The 25,697-nt window shown below is 32.3% G+C and overlaps 2 protein-coding genes across 5 annotated transcripts in view; one reads left to right on the top strand and one right to left on the bottom strand.

Annotated features, from left to right (window-relative positions):
* Positions 1–419: 419 nt before the first annotated feature.
* On the bottom strand, positions 420–5,216 carry LOC102586239 (pectin acetylesterase 8-like). Of its 2 annotated transcripts, none has more exons than XM_015303664.1 (13): positions 4,949–5,216; positions 4,528–4,649; positions 4,169–4,251; positions 3,368–3,497; positions 3,198–3,277; positions 3,003–3,089; positions 2,784–2,908; positions 2,592–2,652; positions 2,196–2,324; positions 2,038–2,115; positions 1,208–1,313; positions 918–1,063; positions 420–804 (listed from the first exon to the last, which is right to left on the bottom strand). In XM_015303664.1, exons 2-13 carry the CDS (start codon positions 4,646–4,648, stop codon positions 667–669), a joined length of 1,284 nt encoding a protein of 427 aa, XP_015159150.1. In that variant the 5' UTR covers position 4,649; positions 4,949–5,216; the 3' UTR covers positions 420–666. The 2 variants fall into 2 exon arrangements, with proteins under 2 accessions (XP_015159150.1, XP_006363875.1); XM_006363813.2 differs by having other exon boundaries at positions 2,196–2,249; positions 4,949–5,213.
* A 13,664-nt stretch (positions 5,217–18,880) lies between these two features.
* LOC102585458 (carbon catabolite repressor protein 4 homolog 4) overlaps positions 18,881–25,697 on the top strand; it is a 13,129-nt gene continuing 6,312 nt past the window's right edge. Inside the window, exon 1 of one of the 3 annotated variants that reach the window (XM_006363810.2) lies at positions 18,881–19,077. In XM_006363810.2, coding sequence (XP_006363872.1) covers positions 19,019–19,077 — 59 coding nt within the window. In that variant the 5' untranslated portion in view covers positions 18,881–19,018. Of the gene's footprint in view, positions 19,198–25,697 lie in introns of all 3 variants that reach the window. The other 2 variants (XM_006363812.2, XM_006363811.2) reach the window with 2 other exon arrangements.

The following is a 25,697-nucleotide window of genomic DNA, read 5'->3' as shown; positions in this document are numbered from 1 at the left end:
AAACTCACATAAAAGAAGAAAAGGAAATCTACATGAGTCAAACTAGAGCTCAAAACCAAAAAGGTATTATGCTTTTCAAAGGAAATTGAATATGACTTTATAGTTTCTCAAATGACATATGTTGATGATTATGAATGCAGTTTGAGAAACAATATTAGATATAGCTATGCTCTGAGCCACCATGTATGTAGTCTTGACCGGAAGCTGAGTGTATAGACTTAGTAAGTCGGTCCACAATCACCCACACAGAGTCATATCTCTGGAAAGAGCATGGTAAACCAACCACAACAACTATATCAATACATTTCCACTTCCATGGAGTCCTTCCCACGTCTTGTCTTTGACCTGTTGACAATTTAGGCACTTGGACACAAATTCGTTGCATCCTCTACATCGGTGTATACTGTATATACATTGCATTTGACAAGACAAACAAGTATAAATCACTTTTATTGAGATTATCTTTACTAATTGCATAAGAATACATATATAGTATCTGTATAGGGCACCACAGCATACAATTTTATGCCATGATAACTTTTCCCTTATTGTGAAATATTTAACAAATCAATACAAGCTTCTTTCCTTCTATAATTTCTATTTTCCCTTTGGGAGTTTCTGATTTTTCATATCAATGATCTCAAAGAATAACTTCTATCAATGATTTTATATATCAATGTCGAAAGTATGGACATTTGGATCAAAACCACGGTTGTGACAGGTTTTGTCACAAGGGTAAGGGCAATCAATCTTCTGGAATGGATTTTTGTCGTAAAACCAGTCTCCGAGTGCTTTGGCTATAGTCTGCAGAAGACACATTTTTAGCACAGTCAGTGGTTCTACATGTCAAGACACTACGAATGGTCTACGCCAACAAGAAGTTAAACAAACATGTTAGAGTTCAGTTAATTTCTTACCTTGTTAGCTAACTTAGGAGAGTCAGCCCTGTACCATGTTTCTTGAACTTCAGTTTGACAGTGTGCAAAGCAGGAGTTGATGAAATACCCTCTCGATGAAGAAGGGCCGAGTGCATTTAATGCTCTCAGAAACAACAATCTGTAACCTGAGGAATGAGTCTTAACTGTCATAGATCATGAACAAATGAAAAATGTATCTTTTTCTATTTTGGAATGAAAGCTTCGACGTCATATTTTATCATCTAAAATTCAAATTCAACATAGAGGTATTGAGGGATTAGAGTCCTGACCATGCATAATTTGAAGCTGCCTGGAAGAGCATTTCAGTATGTCAAGTTTGCAGTTGAGCCAGAATCCATATGGATCAGCAACACCAGGAGCCAAAATGTTCTTTATCTGAATTCAAATAATATTAAGTCAGGAAAATCAAGTAATTTCATACTGTTTTCTACATTTATTGTTATTCATGGCATATTAAGTTATCGGATGAATGTGTCAGACCCATGGGGATCAGCAAGTCCAGGAGCCAAAGTGTTCTTTATCTGAAGTCGGATAATACTAAGTCAGGATGACCAAGTAATTCCACTTTGTTTTATACATTTATCATTGGTATCCATGTAATATGAAGTTATCGGATAAACAAGGCAATCTGGTGAGATCAGAGGCTTGAAAGGATCATCTCCATATTTAGCACAGGAACTTTAAAATCTTGACCAGATTGTTGATGGTGTTTCCTATTCTGAGATCATTCATGCTATGTGACAAGTGTCAACAATGACATATCTTGTCTAACGTTTGTGTCCCCGAATGCATGAAATGACTTGGAGAAGATGAAAAACAGATTTCAAGTACCTTTTACCAAAAAAGCCACCATATAGTATATAAAAGCGTGCTGCCCACTTAAATATCAAATCTTGCGGTAACAGTTTTAGGTGAGGTATTGTATCAGTTAACAAATACATCACAACAACACAGAAATGCAAAGTTCTCAAATCCAATGCAGCAAAAAAGGAGATAATTATAAAACAGTCGAGGATTGAAATATAGCAGAGAAAGGAAGTTCAAGAAGAGAAGATAGCATAATCCAACAGGAGTTGGAGTTTCCAGAAATGCTCTTTACCTGCCAGGAATCATAGGCTGCATTAACTAGGAAAAGTGGTGTCCGCACGTGTTGAGCAACATTTTGCGGGAAAAAACACTGCAAGATGTATTGGATTATTGTGTAAGATGCAACAAAGTAAAAGGCAGAAAACATATTATGAAAGCAACAGCTCTTACCAAATCCGGCTTCAATCTTGAGGTACACACTGGCGGCAGATTCTTGGCAGAACCCTGAAGCCAATATAAGATAAAATGAACATCATATTTATCATAAGTTTCTCCGTTGACTTCACTATTCTTCTTTTTCTAGACACAAGTAACATTAGAAAACGGAAGTTCATAGAAAAGGAGATAAAAAGTTATAGATTTCCAACATTTTGTTCTCCAAAGAGAAAAAGAAAGATTACATAACAATCTACAGGATGTTCACTTCACAAATAAGATCGAATAACTAAACCACGGATCACCCACAATAGGCAGTGACACATCCAGAAGATGAAAGAAATAATGTGGAGCTAGATACAACTGAAATTATAATTGAACTCTCATGAGAAGGATGTTAAAGAAGCATACATGTAAGCTGACAACATCTCTGAAGTATTCTTCAATATGAGGCGCACCAGAAATATCTTTCCTGCAATAAAGCAGAGAATTATATAAGCAGTCAAACGAAAGTAAAATTCTTGAAAACTTTAAGAGAACCAAGGTTTTTTTTTTTAGTAATTGGAGAACGTCATGATATTAATAAGCTATAAGAATGCTTACGCATCGATAAAATAACCAGCATCCGAAAAGCACTTTACTTTAGCACCCATTGGTAGGAGTGCTTTGAAGCTGTCACAATGTAAAATTGAAGTCAATCCGCCAGCTGAACATCCAGACAGAATAGCCTAACATTAGAACTTGATTTGTGAGCCAGTCAACAGTAAAGTGTTACGAGCGCCTAAGCATCTGAGATAAAGATAAGAAGGCAAAAGGCGGTACATTTTCAGCATTCTTCATTCCTTTTGCCAACAAATCCTCCATAACAGCAAGAAAAACCCGTGCCCCTCTGAAGTGAAGATTAGTAATCTGATATGTATAAGGGATTTCATCAGAATCATTACAGTTTTATTATGAGATATTGAGAGAATCATGGTTTAGGACTAATCAACAGTATCAGTATTAACTCGAAATTACCGGATTGACTGCTTGAACATCACCAGTAAAGGATGATCCATCACAATATCCAACCTTTACTCTGTTCCAGTTATAGAAGTCTACAATTTAAATAAGATGTAACACTGTTATTCAGACAGGAAAAATGTTGTTCATGAGAACCATCAATACGAAATCAATGAAAGTTCTACCTGGATTAAACTGAGGCAGGTTGCTGAGAATCCCTGAGAAAGCGAGATTTTCTACCATCTGCTTAGATGATCCCAAGCGAGTATTCTTCCGGGAAAGACAAGTGCTTATATTATTGCACCAACCTCCTCCCTGAAAATAAAAAAAATTTCATTGAATTTCAATACAAATACATCTTGTCCATTCAACATCTCATAGACATACTTCAAAAGGTTTCTGCACAAAAGCATCTTTAAATATTCTTCATAGATGTACCCCAGGCAATATGGCTGGTGAATTATAATTCTTTTATGACAAGGAATCCGCAGCCGCTACCTTTAGGGTGCACACAGGGTAATTCCCTACCGCGCAAACCACACAGGAGAGATAAACCACACTAGGCAAGCTCCATGCAACGAGCTTGACCGAGAAAGCATGTTGAGCGTCTCGAACCTGAGACCCCTCATTTGGGAGATCCCCTGCTCAACCAACTCAGTCACCCTTCACCCTTACAGGTTATGGCTGGTGAAATTTATAGATCATAAAGCCTCATCATCAAATTTTAAAACGTTTCTTTATATTATTCATGCATCATTTTCTCCTTCTGTATTTTACAAATCACTAGGGCAAGAACTCTACTTAGTTACCACAATATTGAAAACAAAAATCCAAATACTTTGTATTGGGATAGATATATGATCCAAAAAAATGCAACAACAATAAAGTTTTGCCAATTCTGTCTTTCGCATAGAAGTCTATCGATCAACAAGCCTAGTTATCTAACTTAAACTCTAGTCATAGAAATTGTGTATAGATAAACAAACCTCCATTTGGATTAACCAACTGTTAACCCCTGTACCAAATCCTTTGTCATGATGATATGCCGGTGGACTCCCATCCAGACATACTGCAAACACATAAATACCATCAAACTCAACACATTTCCACATTCATAAACTTAGCTCCCGTTTGACCATATATTTTGAAGTTAAATCTTGAAAAAATGAGTTTTTGAAGTCGCGATTTTTTAAATTTGTGCTTGACATACATTTTACTTAGAAAAAATGAAGTTTTGTGAGTGGTAAGTCCAAAAACTCGCTCACATATTTGAATATAAAATTTCAAAATCTATGGCCAAATGCTAGCTTAGTTCGAAACCATAAAAGGAAAACAATTTCTTTACCTGCTCCTTTTGCCACCCCACTGAGAACGTAAGTAATATTTACAAAGAGCCCTTCAGTTCTAAAAACAATCGACAAAGTAACAAATGAATATATCCATTGTTGCACAGTCCCATTTGACATTCTGCAAATCATTTATTAAAAAATAAAAAAATACTATCAATACACAAAGTTCTAAGAACATAAAGAAGCCACAGTTAAACAGAGCAAACTGACCAATCACAAACAAATAGTTTAAAAGTATTAACACATCCCAATTACATAAAGATTACATTTTTACACCAAATAAATATGTTTTTACCCATATTTAGCATCAAAATTGTACTTTAACAAAACCCCATGATAGAGAAAGTGACACCAATGCTACTAAACCCTTTTTATCAGAACAAAATAAAAATCAAGATTTTAAGAGAGAAAAAATACCTGAAAATGGCAATGAAGAGATTGAGAAAATCTCAAAATGGGATTTTTTGGGATGAAATTTTACACTGAATCCAGTTCAGTGTTGTTATTTTGAAGCTAAAACAAGCTCCAACAACAAATGTAGGTGTAAACTAAAACCATATGATAAAAAAAAATTCCAAGAAAATATTTGATTCAATTCCTTAAACAACTTTTTGTTTTGTTTGTAAAGAAAAAGAATGGATTTTTATAGAAGTGATTTTGCAAATACAGAACCCAAGAAATAAAGAAGCAGCCGACACTTATTCGCAGAGAAATTTTAATTTTTAAAAATGATTTTTTTATTTTTTTATTTTTTATTTTATTGGTATTTACTTCTTCTTTTTTGTTTGCTTGGGTGGTTGTTTTCTATTGGCTGCTGTCATAAACAGACATGCTTTGTTGAGTTGTTGGTATGATTTGATATATGACCCGACCCGAATGACATAAATTACGAATCTTATCGTTTTACGCGCTCCACATTGAATATTAATCCGAATGACAGTCGAAGAGTGAGAACGAAGAGCGGCTCGGTTTCTTCGTTATCTTATTAGAGTTCAATTAATTTAAATATATGTAGGATTCATTCATGAGATGCATTTGTTCAGACATATCGTAATGAAAGGAAAATAAGAGTTTGTCGCTAGATATTTCATCAAATAGTATCTCCGGTTTCTATAGAATCTATCGTTATAATATCTCTAGAGGGGGGATAAGGCTAAGTAGAGCAAAATAGATGCTATGGGTAGAATTCTTTTTTCTTTCTGAATTTAGTTCACATCTTAGATCTATAAATTGACTCATCTAGCTTATTTATATCCAACTACATGATGGAAGTCCCCTCGGTCAATCGTCACTCGATAGCTCAAAATTGACCATTATAACCCGCGTGCTTGCCTACTCATCTTTCACCAGCTTATTTGTACAACTACAATAATCTCTTCCCTTATAAAAGAATATCAAGGATTTTTTTTATACCCAAAATTTAATATCAAAATTTCTAATTATGAAAAAAATAGATCGACTGTACTATATCCTTTGGTGGTCAGGTCAACTTTTAAATTTTTTGTGCGTAATTATTCTTAAGCAATTTTGTCTAAAAGTATCTAACTTTGAAATAGCCCTTCCTAAGTACGTATATATACAAGGAACCATATAAAATAGTTTAGATGTGTAATTGCAAATTCGAAACAAGTTAAAGGGAATACATAATTTGTTTTCTATTTTTTGGTACCCTTACACTTGTAAAACATGCATAAAGGATCTTAAATACTTTGGGTTAGAGTTTTAGACGTAACTAAGCTCTCAACTTCTTTTGTTCTCTTGTTTGTAGCATTCTACAAATTTGAATCTTCTATCCATATTGAAACAAAAAGAGTTACGTTAAGTTAGTTGAGAATGTTGGCCACTTGTTGTTAAATCTTTTGCCGTGTTGCACCCATCCTCTTGGGTATAAAACCCTTGATTCCCTATCACGTGTGAATATCACATGTGACGTAAGTTTTGAACGTGTGAGGGGTATTGTTGAATGCTATATCGATCACTAAAGGAATTAGTGGTTCTTTTTATCTGTGGTCTTCGTCGATCCTCTTATTATTAGCTAGTTAGCTAGTTTTTGGGTTAAGACGATATTAAGTTAGGTCGAAGGTCTATTCTTTTTTACATGATATTTTAGGACTTGTCCTAATTCTTGGTTTATCAATGTTTAATGTTTGATGTAGAGTATCACATAGTCTATTAAATTGGTCAGTTCTCTTCTATGGACTATATTTTGAAGGTTGAGTTAAGCGCAATATTCATTTCTTTACAAAACCAAAGATACTTTTCAAGCAAATGCAAATGAATTCTCACATCAGTTATTAAAAGAATGTAGACTCGCAAGAGTCTCAATGATCGATCATCTGCTCCTCATGAGAAACGAAATACTAAAGATACGTACGTGTACATGTTAAAACATAATTTGAGTAACTAATTAAGCCGCATTATTGGGCTTAAGAAATTAAAATGGGATTACATGTATAATTTTTATCATATCTAGTACATACTTAAGCCAAATGTTCATAATTCAAATACATCACAAATTTTACTAGTTGTAGTTTCACTTGTACCTTAGTACTCCACTAGATAATGCATCTCCACCCTCTCAAGAAAAAGGTAAATTCTGCCTATTTGTACCTTAAAAGTTATTTGTTCTCTTACATCATGCTATGTTATTTGTCCCATAAACTTTTGTCTCAAAAATTGCTTTTGGTAATTGGCACTCTGTAAATTAGGATACTCGTTTATTAGACACTTTTTCTAATTTTAAATATTAGGCTGGAGCATAACTTGCATTTCCAAAGTTAACTCAAAAGGCGGAGAATTGTTTGGGAGAATGGAGATCTTCATCTCATTAACTATTAATGTAGAATTTTTCATTCTTCACCGATAAATTACTTCTAATCACAAGTATGAAGAAAATACTTTTCATTGTTCGAGAGGCAACGTGAAAATACAAGGAAATAGTCTATATCACTTCCAATTCTCTTTCACAAATGATTTAACAATAACTTAAATATTTTCGTCCACACAAAAAATACAACTTATATCACTATAACAAATAAAGAATTTACTGGCAATTAATTAATAGAAATAATATTATTGCCGCTACATTATGTTTAGCGAAAATAATAAATATAATATTTATAACCAACATTTTATGTAAATGTCGTTTAGACTTTAACAATTTTAAATACAATAATATTAACTCAATTATTACTAAAAATAAAATCTATTAGTATTAAATGTCTCTTTTGTGGTAGACTTGTAGTGTATTACTTCTAATTTATTTTCACCAACAACTAGCAATAATTTAAATATTTCGTCCACTCAAAATGCACCCAAATATCACTTATAATTTTCTTTCACAACCGACTAGCAATAGTTTGTTGTTTTTCATTCAAATTAGTAGACCAGACATTATTATTATTATATATACATAAATGCATTCAATTGTTTTATATTGTTGGGGTTGTGAAATAAAATAGTTTGTTAACCGTATTAAAATGTAAAATATGTATATGAAATAGTAATATTTAATCCATATATACAATATATTGTCGAGAAGAAAATATGTGAACACGAGGATGACGGTGATTAATTAAATTAATACACTTGAGAATTAAGAGGGCAGCTGTCACTCACCTACTGGATACTTAAAAGGTAGGCCCCTTCTGGTGCATTCACTTTTCGGCGCGTAAATACAATCGAAAAATAAAATGATAACACTTTTTTTGAGCGGAAAGTATTTCAAATATAATTTCTCTATATTTATAAATAGGAATGAAATTTGTACTATATATTTTACTCCTCACTTGTCGAACTACATTAAATATGTTGTTGTTATTATTATTTTTAAATTTTAGAATATTTTTTTTTTCAAATGAAATGATAATTAAAATGAAACGGAGTAGAGTACTAATTTATTTATTTTTCCTTTTGAGGATTCCTTTGCTCACTTTTACCCAACCATAAAGACAATTCCCTTGTTTTATTTAATTTTCAATAATTTATTAATGTTTTGAAAACGGGTGGGTCGGGCAACGTGCCCTAGGTGTTTGGTTGTCTCGCTTTGATAGAGCATTTGTCATTTGTAAATTGCATGTGAAAACAAATGATTACTTAAAAGGCCTTTTTCCTCTCCCAAGAATTGCTACAAAGTTTTCGAATTCCAATGCCCAAGTTACGAATCAAATTTCAATTTTTATAATATCATATATATTTTTTTTAAATCTTATTCGACATTCGTATTTAAGTCCGATTAATTTAAATTTATATCGCATAAAGCCTCATTGGAGGGGAATTGCTTCCTATCAAGTATGTTTTAATATCTAAGATTTGAACCAAAAACTTCTAACTAAGAAAATAATTTTATCCACTCATTCCACATCATTTGATATTGGTGTAATATACCATGAATACAATAAATTACAGTTGAAATAAAATGAACAAAAATGAATAAACAAATCTTTAAGTTGAGGCGCAGATATCTCATTCTCTTTAAGGAGGTTCAAGCCCACTACGACATAATCTACATCGATCCAGCAATATATCTCTTGATTTGTCCCCTCCATGACACAACATTCCAACAATGTCGTACAACTCAAACAACTCTGGATTAGTTGAAGGGTGCAAAGCTCCACAAAAGAACACATTTCTTCAACATAGAAATATTCTTTTTATATAATAAATTGTTAAATTAGACTAAACCCCTCTGATTCAAGTGAAATGAAGACTCAAAGGGACAATAATTGCTCAAGCCTTATAAGGAGTCCACCTATCTCATTAATTACCAATATGAGACTTTTGTCATTCTTTAACACCCCACCTCACGCCCAGTGCTTAAGCATCTGGTGCGTGGGCAATTTTGATTTTTGGGGGCCCCAACATTGGGTGAGATGGGCCCTGCTCTGATACCATGTTAAATTAGGTTTTATGTCTAACTCACACCCCAAAAACTAGCTCAAAGGGAGGAGGATTGCTCAAGCCTTATAAGGAGTCCACCTATCTCATTAATTACCAATATGAGACTTTTGTCATTCTTTAACATAAATATAGTTGAAGGCTTAAAATATTTTGCTTTATCCCAACTCTCATGACAACTATCGGAACAAAAAATATATTATGAAAACCTCGGGCTTTCTTGATGAATTTATTATTCATGTATCTGTCAGTGTGCATATACTAAGTTTAGGTTCTCTTCATTCTATGAAGGATGTCAGATTGTTATATATTTTTTTGAAGGATATATGTTAATAAAATATAGTAGGTCACATACTATGGATTTTCCTGCGTATAAAAATTAGTAACACATGGATGCTAGGTTCAGATTCCTGCTTAAAAAATAATTTCAGGTATGTGTTCCATGTAGTTTATTATTTATTATAAAATACTTTATTTGTCCAAAATAATTATTTTTCCGTCCCAATTTATATGGTATTTATTGTTTCCCGTGAGTTAAACAATTTAGTTTTGATTGTGATTTCGGGCCTTAAATATTTAATTTTTTTGAAATAAAATTTATATATTCGAAAACTATATAAAAATTATTATAAATCAAAATAAATGACAATTTAGAATATTTAAAAGACATAAAAAAAAATTATTGTCAAAGATAAACTTGTTTAAAATCTTGAAATTAAATTCAAAAAATGTCACATAAATTGAGACAAATCAAAAGTAATATTTAGGTTTGTGCGTATAGATTAAGGAATTCACTTACTTTTAAAAATTAAGACGATTATAACTAAAATACCCTTAGTTATTGATTTTTTTCCTTTTTAGATTGACATAATTATCATTGAACAATTAGAAATACGTGGAGGGCAATTTTTTATTAAAAAAATTAGTACTTTTTTTTATTTTGTGAATTAGGTCAACTTGTATTTTTTAAAGATTAAAACATCAATAATTTTGAAGGGTAATATTGAGTAAATTTCATATAATATCACTTGATTTTACCTGCTATAACAGTAAAATCACAAAATTATATTTTTATTTTAAAATAAGTAAACTATGTATGAATCTCAGTAAATATAAATGACCAAAAAGTGTGTTCCCTCACTATATCAGTGGCTTGTCACTTCGTAAATTTTATATTGGAAATTAAATTATTTTTATCATGTGAATATTTTGACTTTGCATATTTTAAAACAAAATGAAATCTACAAAAATGGGGAAAATGATTTTATTCTTAATTAAGAATCAAAATGATTATACTTTACTGAACTTTTGGCTTAAAGATCAATTGTAATTTGTTATTATAGGTAAAGTTTATTTAGTGGGGCAAGTGGAATTCCACTACTCAATATAGCAAATGAGTGCTGCATTAATATGAATCCAAAAGGGGAGCCATCTTAGAATTATAAGTCCATGTGCTTGTAGGGATTTAAATTAGTTGGTGCATCAATTTAGTACTAGTGACATCTACTAGAACAAAATGTCAATTCCTTATTAGATTAAAAAATCATGCACTATATCTATGCTTAGCTAGATTCTACCAAACGAGTTTAATTTAATCTCTATTGGAATTTTTAAAGGCTATTTTATCATGAGGCTTAGCTCACGCCTATTACAAAGGATAGCATGTTCATTTAGGAGGCATCTCAAATATATATTCCATAAACTCTTGAGATATTCACATAGAGATTAAGGTGTCAAAATATATCGCTCTCTCAAAGTCTGTCTGATACTCCTCGTGATCAAATATACTGCAAGGAGATCCAAATCATCATATGTTCGAATAACGCGCTACTAACAATATACCTTGAATCACGGGAAAATCTTAAAAGAGTAGAATCAAGGGACAAACAAATTTGTGCTCACAATCTTGATGAATAAACTTATTTATTTATTTTGTGTTTGCAGTATATTTTCTATATTTGAGAAATTAAAGAATATTGCAAACAAGATCAGAACAGAAGAGAAAGAATTTATGATGCAATAATCTCAAAATATAATATACAGTAATATATAATAGAATGTATAATGGAATATTTTCATATAGTGAATTTTTTTTAGTACGAATATAAAATTAGAGGTATGTAACTTGTGATGCTAGATTCTCCCCTATGAGGTTCAACTAAATTTGATTCTCTTCATTACCAATGAGACCGAAAAATAGAGCTTAATTAATTAATATATTTAGTGTTTATAATTTATATATATGCACTCCGGTACGAAATATTCTGATGCATATAAAATTATTTGTGGTGATAGAATGACAATTAACTCGTTCCATAAAATATTCATGTGTGCGTGCATAAAGTTCAGTTTTGTTGTCTCATTCCAAATGAAATGTGTATTATTTTTGTTGATACAATCTAAATATACAAATTTCTTTGTTTTTTGTATTTGATGATACAAATTATATTTGTTAATATAATTTGTGTTCATCGATACAATTTGTATTCATCGGTAGCCTAAATGCATGTATGATACAATGAATGGTTCCAATGAAAAGGAAATGATTTCTTTTCACACTTTTCTTTTCTACTCCAATGAAAAGGAAATGATTTTCTTCCTAATTGTCTAATTTTTCTCCTTCGTAAGTTAATCTTTCTTTTCAGTTTACTATTAATCTTTTCTTCCCTTCCTTACAAAGCATCTACAATTCTCTATAGATGCACAAATTAATTAAGGACAACATAAAAATGTGACTTTTAATTTGACATCAATTGATATCTATGTCCTCTAATTTTGGATGTCCTCAAGTAGATGTTTACATTTGTATAAAATTGGACAAATAGACACATTCATCCTATGTGGTGTTATGTGGCAATTTTGTGTTCTTTGTAGCGTCTTAGGTGTATTATGACATGTATGATGTATGCGTCTACTTGTTCAATTTTATACAAATTTAAGTATCTACTTGTATACACTTAAAATTAAAGGACATAAATATCAATTAAAAATAAATTAAAAAGCATATTATGTATTACGTCAAAATTAAGTGCAATACGTAGAGCTAGGGGTGTTCACGGGTTGGTTTGGATCGGTTATTTTTCAAAACCAAAACCAAACCAACTTAATCGGTTTTAAAATTATCAAAACCAAACCAAACAAAATATAATATACATTTATCGGTTTGGTGATTATCGGTTTCGGTTTGGTTTGGTTCGGTTATTCGGTTATTAACCATACACAAAAATAAAAGAAACAATTCATTTAAAATATGAAAAAAGTGACAACAGGCCTAGAAGGAAGAGACAATAACATTTTCAGTCCCACAAAGAATTGTCATAGACACTCATATACATGAAATCAATAAGATAAATGTTTCATCTTGGGCATTTTTGCTTTCAATAAGTAAATTATAAAGAAATTTTAATGAAAATATGTATAAGATCTTTAAAATTGTTTATAAAAACAATATATTAAGTATGTATATTAATAAAATATATGTATATAATTCATCGGTTCGGTTCGATTATTTCTTCGGGTTTTTTCGAATAAAACCATAACCAAACCAAATACTATCGGTTTTCAAAAATCTAAAACCAAACCAAACCAAACCCAAATAAAATCGGTTTGGTTTGGTTTTTCGGTTTGGATCGGTTTTTATCCAAACCGTGAACACCCCTACGTAGAGCTTAGTAAAAGAAGTTAAGTCATCATCTCAATTTGAATACTATAGTCTATAATAAATCCAAAAGAAATGAGACAACTACATCAACTTTTCTATTAGTGGCTGTTGCGTTGCTTCTCATTGGTTAATTTTCACAATACTAGAGTTCCATGTGCATGATATGACAATTGTGAGAAAATAAGTCATGTCCTTGTGAATGGTTTCTTGTAATGTAGTGACCTTTTTTTTTTTTTATCACGATTTAATAAAATATCATACTATAATGTCTTCGCTAAGATTCTGCCTTAGATTCTCTTCATGGGTACTAGACAAGTCCCAATTCCTATATTTGTATTTGTACTTATATTATATAAAATACTATATATTAGTTCAATTCAATGAAAAAGAAGGGTTTTGTATAGCATATGACATAAAAGAACTGACTAGATGCAGGGAGGTTTTTTCAGACTTTATTGGGTAGAAAATTACTTTATATATAGTGATTTATTTATTTTTAAAATGAATATATATTGTAAATTTCGAATCTCTTTTGAATTCTTTATGTATCAATTTTTTATATTATGAATTCTTCTATTAATGAAAATTTTGATTTCGTCACTAATGATATGATTATCTTGTATACTCTTTAATCATTTAGATCCATTTTACTTGTGATGTTTTTTTGCGCCTCCTTAAGAAAATATTATTTAAAATGATTGACTAAATTATCCTTATTTATTCTTTGATTTCAATTAATACTATTTCCACATCATATTAATTTCTTTTTATATTTATTGAGTAAGGATAAAGATGAAAAGTATAATAATTAATTATATTTAATTTTTTAATATAAAAATTATTGTGAACTATTTATTTTTATTAATGACTACAAGTAAAATGTCCCAGAGAAAATAGTAAATTACTAGCTTTATCCTTCTATTAAATTCTAAAAATTGTCATAGTTTCCATGTGTATTACTTTATTTAATTTGTTTGTTTGATTTTAACATGATTCAATATTTAAAAAGTAAAGAATTGTTTTGAATCTTGTGATTTATGTACCATAATATCTTTCAATTTTATGGTATTAAACATATCACTTAAAAAATTATATTTAAAAAATTTCCAAAAAACGAAAGAGATATATTTTTTTGAGATGGACTAAAAATAAAAGTAAAATAAATAAATAAAAAGGAAAAAATATATTGTCAATCACAACGGCCATTGGCTTAATAGCTCCACATTCGAGTGCTCCACAAACTCACATGCAGATTTACATACGTAACACAATTCACTAGTAAATTTACATACGTAACAAAATTCTGATGAATCATTAGGATTTCAAATTTACGGATAAAACTTGCCTTGTCAAAAGAATTTCTGAAATTACTAGTCAAATCTTGATAAATCGTCAAAATTTTAGCCATAAATCTAAATAATTTGAAATTGATGGAAAAACATGCCTTGTCAAATCCTGATGGATCCTTTGGGATTTGTGGCAAAATAATTATGACCACATATCTTAATAAATCGTCAAATTTGTCAGTAAAATATTTACTGATGATAACTACAGCTTGTTATTTGAAAATTTCACTGATACGTTTCATAAATATCAACTCCAAAATATTTGATATGGTACAATCTTCTAGTACCAATCCCAACAATTTTCAAGGTCAGATTCAACGTAGAAGTTAAATCCAATAGACAAACTATGTCTTCTTCAACAAGTTCTATACAAGCTCAATTTGTTCAGTTTTTTTTTAAAAACCAAACCAATCCAAATATTAAGGTAGCACAATATAAGCTCAATGAAACATTAGTTGTTCAATTCCAACCACAAATAGCAATGAATCTTTAATTTCCTACGACAAAGAAAAGAAAACAAACTCAGAAGAATTCTAACGAAAGTCTAATAATTAATATATAATATATATCACATGTGCGGTCTAAACAGATAGTGTATACATACATCTTATTCTTATTCTTATCTTGTGAAGTAAAAGTGTTGTTTTCGATAGCTCCTCTGGTCAGAAGAAAAGAATTGTGACGAAAGTCTAAAATTACTAATGAGATTAAATATCCTAAATCAACCAACGTGGGACTCAACAAAATACACTGACAACAAAATACACTGACAATTTGTAATAATATTGGTTTTAATTTCTTCTACCTTACTACCAAAAGATAAACTAAAATAATGATTTACAATAGTGGTTAATCTAGCTGAGTCATATAGAAAGTTGGATGGAAAATGTTAGTAATACCTAATAGCAATCAAGAAATTAAAGTAGCCCTGGACCCTTATATAAGTGGACCATAAGTAGTTAACTGGTCACAACACCCCTTAATTTCATGGTTGAATTTTAACCCCCCCCCCCCCCCCCCCCCAATTAGCAAGAGCTAAATGCCAATAATGTCATTGTCCATTGTTCTGGTGAGATTGGTTTCTATATCAATTGCATAGGTTACGCAACTTCATAGAGTCAATCAAATTGTTTGGTTCATTTACATAATGGGACTACAATTATATATGATTTCACTTTCAAGCTATCTTTATTAAATTACTTGATTTTTTTGATAACACAAGTTAAAAGGATTTGATCAACATGTTGGCAATATTATCATATATAGATCAAGTATTAGTAGTATAGATAGACTTATATTTCTCGAAAAGATCTTTATTCAATTTTTGTTCATTATCTATTAATTTAATTTTTTGTTTCTTTTGGGCTGAGGTATAGATGACATAATGATCGATGTTATGAATGAATTGACTCCACAAATCAAATTAAAAGAGAGGTGTCTTGGTGCATATTAGATGATATAGTTTTGAGTGACACACTCGCGATCGATGGAGTTAGTGCTAAGCTTGAGGTTTGGAGACATATCTTGAAGTTCAATTTGAGTAGGACAAAGAAAAAAATACTTGGAGTACAGGTTCAGTAACGTAACATGACATGAAGGTGGAATGAAAGTAAGGCTTGATACTTTGGCCATCCAAAAAAAGAGATAGTTTCAGGTATCTTGTGTCTATTACCCAAGAAAATGTCCGGGGAGATTGACGATGATGTCACACACCATATTGGTGCACAGTGGATGAAATGGAGATTCATTCGCAACTGGAGTCTTCTATGATAAGAAGGTGCCACTTAAACTTAAAGGCAAGTTACAAGATGGTTGTTAAACCAACTATGTTGTATGAGACGAAGTGTTGACCAGTCAAAATCTCTCACGTTCAGAAAATGAAAGTTACAGAAATAAGGATGCTGAGATGAATGTGTGGACATATATACTAGGAGAAATAAGATTAGAAATAAAGATATACAGGACAAGCTGAAAATTTCTTAAGTTGAGGAAAAGATTCGGAAAACGACATTGAGGTAGTTTGAGCATGTGAAGAAGAAATGCACGAATGACTTAGTGTGCAGGTGTGAGAGGTTGACTGTAGATGGTTTCAAGAGATGTAGATGTAGGCCGGTGAAAAACTGGAAGAGGTGATTAAATAGGATATGACACAATTTCAACTTACTGATGAAGATATGACCTTGAATAGGGAGAGGACACAAAATGTGGTAGTAGGTTAACAAGTAGTAGAATGTAGTCTTGACCATCCTTCAATACTCATAGTCGTAGTTTCTCTTGTAGTTTCATGTTCATTGATCTCTATAATTATTTGTCGCTTTTTGTACTTCGATTATCGTATTTTTCTATTATAGTTACTGTGCAAGATGCTTTGTCATGCTTCCTATAGTATTTTGCCGTGATTTTTTCATTTCTAATATTATTTCCTAATCTGAATTGCTTTTATCCATGTTTCATCAAGTCAAAGATCTATCAAAAATGCCTCTCTACGTTCTAGGGATAAAATTTGCATAGATCTACGCTTCTTAGGGGTCGTTTGGTACAAAGATGCATGGATTAGTAATGCATGGATTAGTAATGCATGGATTAGTAATGTAGGGATTAGTAATGCAGGGGTTAGTTTTTATCAAGTGTTTGGTTCATGTTTCCCATTTAATCTTATGTTTGGTTTAAAATTCTAGAAAAAGTTTATTTCCTATTAGACCCTTGAGTTATTATGAGATTTTATATTTCATTTAATTTGTCAAATTAAATACTAAAATATATTTAAAAAATTATTATTAAATTTTGAGATGTGATATGCCACCATAGAGATCCTTGATAGCATGGTATATTAACCTTAAACTTAACATAGATTTAAGGCTATTTAAATTGTTCAAATACACAAAGCTTGTTTTAAAAAAAAAAAATAGTTCAAGTGGTCAATCAACGAACTACATTTAAAAAAAAAACTGAAAAAACCAACTCAATATAACAAATCAAACATGGAGAAAAAAAATATTAATTTGTGAAATCATCAAATTACATGGAACGAATTTGGAGAATTTAAAAGAATATTTATAAATATTCTCATATAAATAAAAAAGACATTAAATTACATTTAAAAAAAATTAGGAAAAAAGATATAGGGATAGTTTAGTCATTTAGGGGTCTTATCCAAGGATTGTTAAACCTTGGATTAGTTATCCCTCCCTTTTCTAGGGATAAAATAAGACCTTGTATGAGGTATAACTAATCCATGGATTAGGTTAAATAAAGTAACCAAACAATATTTTTGTTGGACTAAATTTTAATCCATGAACTATTTTGATTAATACCTCCTACCAAACGGGCCCTTAATTTTTCTTTATAGCATTATATTGAGTATGCTATTGTTTTTTAAAGAGGACAAATCCCAAGGATATGGTTTTTAAAAGGGGAGCATTCCTTTTCTGTAATCACTTTCATACATAATTGCAATTTTATAAATTAAATTAAAGTAGTATTCCAAGATAAAGAATCATAATCTTTTTCTTATTATATAGAACTTTGTTATTTGACGGGATAATGGTTTGAAAAATACCTTAATTTTGGTTGGATTTGCTGTTGCGATACTAAATTTTCATAAGGATCTATTACCTCCCTAGACTATTTAATACCGTATTTTAAACATATATATTTGCCCACGTGGACATAAAAAATAATGCAAAATTATAAATAGTAATGTGTCCACGTGGACACATTACTATTTATAATTTTGCATTATTTTTTATGTCCACGTGGGCAAATATATATGTTTAAAATACGGTATTAAATAGTCTAGGGAGGTAATAGATCCTTATGAAAGTTTAGTATCACAACAACAAATCTGACCAAAATTGGTGTATTATTCAGACTCTTATCCCTTATTTGACAAACTTGATAAGATTGAGATTCCGTGTTAAAGTGACGTTCATTTGATGCGACTCGCTGTTGTGCTCATTTTGTGGATCAGATAGCTGCTTGTCATCCATTTATACATAGGATTCAAGTAGTTTGATTATGTTATTTTTTTTCGGATTAAAAATTTAAATATTAAGCATTTGATATTCAATGTGCGTGCACTCGTCCAACTAATTCAAACGTATCGAAAACCTTAGTAGGAGGGTAAAACTCCCCCTATTTTTATATACAAGTCTTTAATCAAAGAAAGAAATACTTATTTCTCAGTTGGCTCTTATAATTAGATTTGTATATTTGTTTGGCTCTCACCTAAAGGAAAAGAAAAAGAAAAAGAAAGAAAAAAATTATCGGTCATCTAGTTCACAAAAATATGTATAAGTGCATAGATATTGTATATTTTTTTTAATATTATATATAAAATGTACAATCGAATGTATATATAGTGTATGGACCCATGTTTGGTAAACTAGATAAGCAAAGTGTACAACGGCTATTTAATTCATATTTATTGGGCCATCGAAAAAGCCCAAGAAAAAATTCTTAGCCCAAAACACCAAAGCTGGATTTGGGCTGTGAATGAAGCATGGATCTTCTTTTGGGCTTCGTTGAAACCTAAAGGCTGAAACTTAAGAAACCATTAACGGCTCCTAAAAGTCTACAGAAGCAATGTTGAAAAGCTCATTCTTTTTGCTTCCTCGTTTTCCTTTAGCTTCTCCACCCCACAGGTATGTGTATATGTCACCGCTTTTTTGCTTGTTTCCTCGACGGTCTTTCGGAAATGGCCTCTCTCTCTGCTTCCATGACGTACTATTCTCCCCAGACCTCACTTAGTGGGATTTCACGGGGTATGTTGTTGTCGTTGTTGTTGTATCTCTTTTGCTTGTTCTTACATGTATGAAGTTCCATTGAAATTGAAGATAATTATAGCTCAAGTGATTGAATACATTATTGAGTGTCACCACCTGTTTGATGAATTGCCACACTGACATTAGCTGGGAAATATATATTTTAAGGATAACCCTTTGCTTTAATGTTGAATTTCTGCCCTCCATAAAAAGAAAGGAATTAATGATATACTTATTGATTCTGTGGCTAAAGGCTTCACCTTGGTAAATTGTTGAACATAAATCCACTGAAAGCTTTGAACAATTCCCAATTTCTCAAACGGGAAATAAAGTTTCGATGTTAATTGACTTGTTAAATGACATAATTCTTTGTATAAAGATTAGAGATGTACTCTGAAGATAAAAGGAAAATAAATCGATCCACCTTCAGAAGCACATCATATTAAATTCCAACCGGCCTCTTTACTGTATGGTCTGCCAGCAACAACCTCATAGTTGTAGGTCTAGGAGTACCCAAACTCAATTTCTTGAATATAGCAAGAGGCATCAAGTTGATGTTAGCACCAAGGTCTCATAGAACTTTGGAAAATTGGTAGACTCCAATAGTGAATGGAATGGTTAATGCAATCGAGTCTTTCTTCTTTTGGACCAACGAGTTAATGACACTGGAGCTACAATGATGGATAACATTCACGGTCTCAAAGCTCACACTCCGCTTCTTTGTAGTTAAGTCCTTCATGACAATTGTTTCAACATTGTGATGAACCTGTCAAATTTTCCATTCTCCACCTTCTTCAAGAGCCTTTAGGGGAATGGGGGAGGAAAGTTTGGTATTGGCAACGGAAATATGGCTTCTACTTTGCTTTTGCCTTTGACAAGTCCGTCATTTTGAATGGGGCCAATCTCTACACCTCTGGTAGCTTCATCAACATCAATAGGCTTCTCAATACAAGCCTTTTTTCTCTTGCGATCGGTTGACACTCAATTTTGTCCTTCCTTTCTTCTAATTCATTTCATTGAACTTCTAAATTATTAATAAGTCAAATATTTGATATTTCACTACTATTTTCAGTTACTAATATTGTTACCGTTGTTATATATTGGATACCATTGTTACTATTAGTTAACAATTATTATTATCCTTTATTATCAGTTTCACTCTTCTTAAAGTTCTATTTATTATTGTTATCAACATTACCATTATTAATTTATATCAAGTTTCATACCTATTAAATTAATTATAAATATTTTAACTTTTATATAGTTATTAATTGTCAATGGTTAAGATAATTTGCACTAATTATTAAATTAGTAGCTCAAAAAAATCAATTTAAAGAAGGAAAAGACCATCAACCAAACTAGTCCAAATCTTGCACCCAATTAATCACTTAACCCAATAAGTAGCAGCCCAATTCCAAAATAAAAAGCTCATGGCCTGCCACAAATAACCCAACAATCCACATTCTAGTTTTTTCCTACCATCCAAATCTCCAAAGCAAACCCCATTTTTAATCATTAACATTACTACTATTACTTTATTGTCCTCTTCTTTTAAAATTGATTGTCGTTACTTTATTTTAAGTTTCTTATCTACTAAACTTTTTACAGAATTATTAATTTTTGATTTCATAACATACATTTTACTAATTATTAAATTAGAAGCCTAAAGGGGAAAAAACCAATTCAAGAGTAGCCCATTTTCTATCATAAATTATGTCCAAAATTAGCTTGAATAACGGCCCTAATCCTCTAAATAGCCCAACCCCAAGGAAACGCGAACCCTAGATTCTTCTCCTATAAATACAACCTTATTTTTTCATCAAAGGCCAGGTTTTGACACTCATAAGGAAATCATTCTCTTACATCTACATATCATCCCACAAAGTATTTTCTATTCTCCTCCCCGTTTTGCTCAACTTTATTTGAAAAATGAGTGTAGAATTCGAGACGTCAATGAATCCCCAGTCACTGTCCCGTGGGAGGTAAATCCGACTCCTCTGTCACTCATTACTTTCTTTGGATCAAAGTGTTTTGTTTGCTTAGAAATTTTTATGAGGGTTGCTATGGAAATTTGTCTGCTAGGAAAAATCTAGAATGTGGATTGTTGGGTTATTTGTGGCCAACCATGAACTTTTTATTTTGGCGCAATTGGGCTGCTACTTATTGGGTTAAGTGATTTAGTGCCCGCTTGGATAAGTTTATAAAAAGTAACTTATAAATCAATAGCTAAAAGCCATACTTTTGATTTATTTTAAAACTTTTTTGGCCTAAAGATGAATGTTCTAAAACACTTTTTAACTTTTTCAAACACCTCCAAGACTAAAAAAGTGCGTAAAATCCAAAAACACCTAAAACTAAGCTAATCCAAACACCCCTTTGATTGGGTGCAAGATTTGGACTAGTTTGTTTGATGGTATTTTCCTTTAAATTGATTCTTTTGAGCTTCTAATTTAATAATTAGTGCAATATATCTTAACCATTGACAATTAATAACTATATAAAAGGTATAATATTTATAATTAATTTAATAGGTATGAAACTTGTAATAACAATAATAAATATAATTTTAAGAAGAGTGAAAATGATAACAACAATAATAATTAACAAATAGTAATAATATTATCTAATATATAACAACGGTAACAATAGTAATAATCGAAAATAGTAGTGATTATCAAATATTTGACTTATCAGTAATTTAGAAGCTCAATGAAATGATTTAGAAGAAAGGAGTAACAAAATTAGGTGTCAACAAGATCCACGTTACTTTCCACCACATCTGTTTCATCAACTATAACTTTTTCAACTTCCACCACCTCATCGCCTAGCACCCTTCCGCTTAGTATAGTAATGACCATACAATGGGCACCATTCCCATTATCATTTTATTTCACCGTATCACTCGGAAGGGCACCCTTTTCTTTGATTGAGGGTAGCCGATATTTGGCTAAGTTAAGACTCAAATTGCTTAATCGAAGTTGAGTGGGAGTTGACTACCCAATGTTTGATAAGCCATCTTTAACCTTTTTCACATTTGGGTCGGTAGACTCAACACTCTTGAAAGTGTATCCTCCATCTTTGAACTTGTGGAGTCACTAGTGGACGGTTGGCTACCTCTTGGAGGAGCATAGGTATATGGGCTTCAATGATTGTAACCTTTGTTCTGAGCTCCTTGGTCCTTGATTTCCTGAACCTTGCCTTGAGGCCTGGGTTAAGATCGATACCAACAGTAATCCAAATACTAAAATTCCATGACCCTTGATTAGGTCCATGGTAGTTAGGTCGGGACCCCCCTACTTTGTTATTCACAATATGAGCCTCATTTTCAAACGCTTGATAACACTCTTCATTTCGGGCCCCACATCACTTGGCCCAACTGAATTCACTTTTCGGGTGCTAGCTCCCATAACATACTTGGTGAGCACCGCCGTTCCTATTGCTCAACTCACCATGTCACTATCGTACCCCACAACCTTGTAAAGTATGGAAGAACTGAAGAAATCTCCATGGGTGACAGTAAAACCATTCCTATTGCTCATACTCGTTCAACTCTAATTAGGCATCTAAAACTACTTCTAAGCTTTTTGACACATTTTGTGCTCCATCAATAAAAGAATTCTCATTTTTGTTACTAAGTTTTATCAAGATAACCTCACATCTATTTAATTCTTTGTTTTTACTTTTGTTGGGAAGGACTCACGTACTCTATTGACCAATACACCAAATATACTTGGTTGTATACACTTAAAAATGAAAGTGAGGTTCTGTCAATATTCCAAAGTTTCATCCTTTAGTTGAAAATTTCTTCAAAACAAAAATTTCTTCACTTTATACCGTCGGAGGGGGTGAGTTCATCGGTCTTCAGCCCTATCTTGAGATAAACATGGATTTGAACCCTTAATTTCACCTCCTACACACGACAACGTGTTGCCATAGCTGAACGTAGACATCGTCATATTCTTGAAACCGATAAAACCCGTTCTTCATGAAGCATCCTTACCACCTGAATTTTGGTCGTTTGCCTATCCTTATGCTGTCTACCTTACTAATCGACTTCCCACTCCAATCCTGAATAGTGCATCGCCCTACCAAAAATTATTTGGTCGATCTCTAGACTATACCCATCCTCAAAGTTTTTAGTTGTCTTTGTTACCCATGGCATAGACCTTATACCAAAAATAAACTTGAGTCCTCGTCCACCCTGTGTGTGTATGTAGGTATCTCTTAGACTCACCATGCTTATATCTACCTTGAGCCAATTCAATCTAATATTTTTGTAAGTCGTGATGTACAATTTTTTGAAAAAGAATATCCCCAGCCAAGAGGCAGCTTCCCCATGTGAAAGAGAAAAGCCGCAATATAATTGGTTCTCAAGAGACATTGGCTAAAAGATAGGTCGAGGAAAATTCCTCAAGTGATATTCGGGTAATATTCCTTAATTTCTGATTCAAATCTTCATAAATTAGGCTTCATAATCAGCGAGTAGTCGAAATAATTGATCACATCCAAGTTAAAATCACTTACCCCTAACGTTTTGGTGATGAAATCTCACTTTTAAAACTGCCCAAAAACCGAGACTTCAATACCCCAAAATGATGAAATAAACTTAAATCCCAATCTTCCAGCTTCTATATTGCCAGGCGACAGAGCTTCGCGACTACAACAGGGTACCTCGTGATCAGAGAGCAATTACGCGGGGACCCTATGCGATCTTGGCGAGGCACAGCCCCCTAACCCTGCGTTACCAAGACCAAGGCCTCGCGATCGCGAAGACCTGTTGCTTTACTAGGAAAAAGGAATTTTTGGTGCAGTTCATTGGAGCTTTTTTGGTTTCAAAATTCACTTCATCTCTCGGGGTCAATTTCATCTTCTTTTTTTTTGTTAAAAAGAAAAAAATACCCTCGTGTCCCAACCTGAATCCTTCAAACAAGTTCCACAGAATATGACTTGAACCAAGCTTCCAAACATAAAATTAAGCATTAAACCTCATAATTAAGGGTTTTGGGTCATTACAAAATATTCATTTGTAGGTCAACTTAGAAGCAACTTATTTTAACCCAATCAAAGTGTAGCTCAAATTGACTCATCAGAGAACTTTGTAAAAAGATATAATCTTTCGGTTTGATTTATCATGTATATTTCGCCACCTACACTTCTACTCACCTTTTCTCCATATATAAATAACAGATTCATACCCCAAACTGACCCATAAGAAAACTTTCTAAAAGGAAAATGTTGTAAGTTTTTTGTTTGGTTTACTATGTATACTCTCTACCTTAACTTCACACAGTTTCTCTCTATATAGAATAGAGAAACTCTTTTGTTTGTGACGTTTTTGTAGCCTAAATTGACCCATAGAGAACTTCGTCAAAATAGAATTTTAATTTGTTCGGTTTATTAAGTATATTTCTCATACTTTCACACACTCTATAAAGAAGAGGAGAACTTTTCTGTTTGGTGATTAAGAAAAAATATAGCAAATAATAAACAATTCGAAAAATGAGTTTGGGTTAGGCTAGTTGGATTATGAGGCATTTTTAATCCACATTGACACAATCCAGTTTGGCACTAGTAAGCTTTCGGGGGTTGCGTATGACTCGTCTATTGACTACATGCCTAAATTTAACCCCACCCACTGGTATCCTAATAGAAAGAAGCAAATGGTAGAGTGAGTTGTTCTTAAAAAGACCAAAGCAGGTTCATATTGTTATGGAGCATGAAATCATAAATCTTATTGCAATTCTCAAAAGTATTTGACAATTTTAAATCCCGTGGACTTGGCTCTGTTGGCAATTTTTTTAACAAAATATTAGGGGCAGGGAAGGGGAAATGGGGGAGGGGACTACAAGGTGAGGAATTGAACCCTCATCAACAAGGTGAAAGTTTGGGTAGCCGACCAACTGAGCTATTAGGATTCCCCTTGGCTCTATTTGCAAGTTACACACCTAAACTATAGGGTGCTTGTATCCTGTTTGAACTTCCCTTTTTCGTATCTATGGCCACTCTGAACCAAAATTTGGTGGGAAGTGATAATCATATTAGTCATGTTGATTTTTCAAGCACGTGGCATTTTTAAACCACTAATTTTTTATTTTTTTTGATGACAAAGGAAACCCGTAGCCGCTATCCTTTGTTAAAAAACCACTTTTTTCGGCCAGATCTGTAAAACACTTGGATGGAACTCTATTTTTGTCAACATAGCTAAATTTCTAAATTTTACAACAACATACCTGGTGTAATCCCCCAAGCTTGCTGGAATTTCATTTTTTTTTTTTTGGCGTCACTACTGGTGTGAACTATAAGCCAGGGGTTCGAGTTGTGGAATCAATCACTTATACTTGCTTCAGGGTAGACTATACATTACATTCTCTTGGGGAGCAGCCCTTCCCAAACCCTGTGTCAACACAAGGTGCTTTGTGCATTGGGCTGCCATTTTTAGATTTGTAACAAGTTCGGCACAATTCTATTATTCTCGGGTTAGATTACCCCCCCCCCCCGCC

Source organism: Solanum tuberosum, unplaced genomic scaffold, assembly GCF_000226075.1.
Source record: "Solanum tuberosum cultivar DM 1-3 516 R44 unplaced genomic scaffold, SolTub_3.0 scf00465, whole genome shotgun sequence".
NCBI lineage: Eukaryota > Viridiplantae > Streptophyta > Magnoliopsida > Solanales > Solanaceae > Solanum > Solanum tuberosum.
The sequence above is the reverse complement of the archived record's forward strand: the minus strand, read 5'-3'. Positions and strand labels throughout refer to the sequence as shown.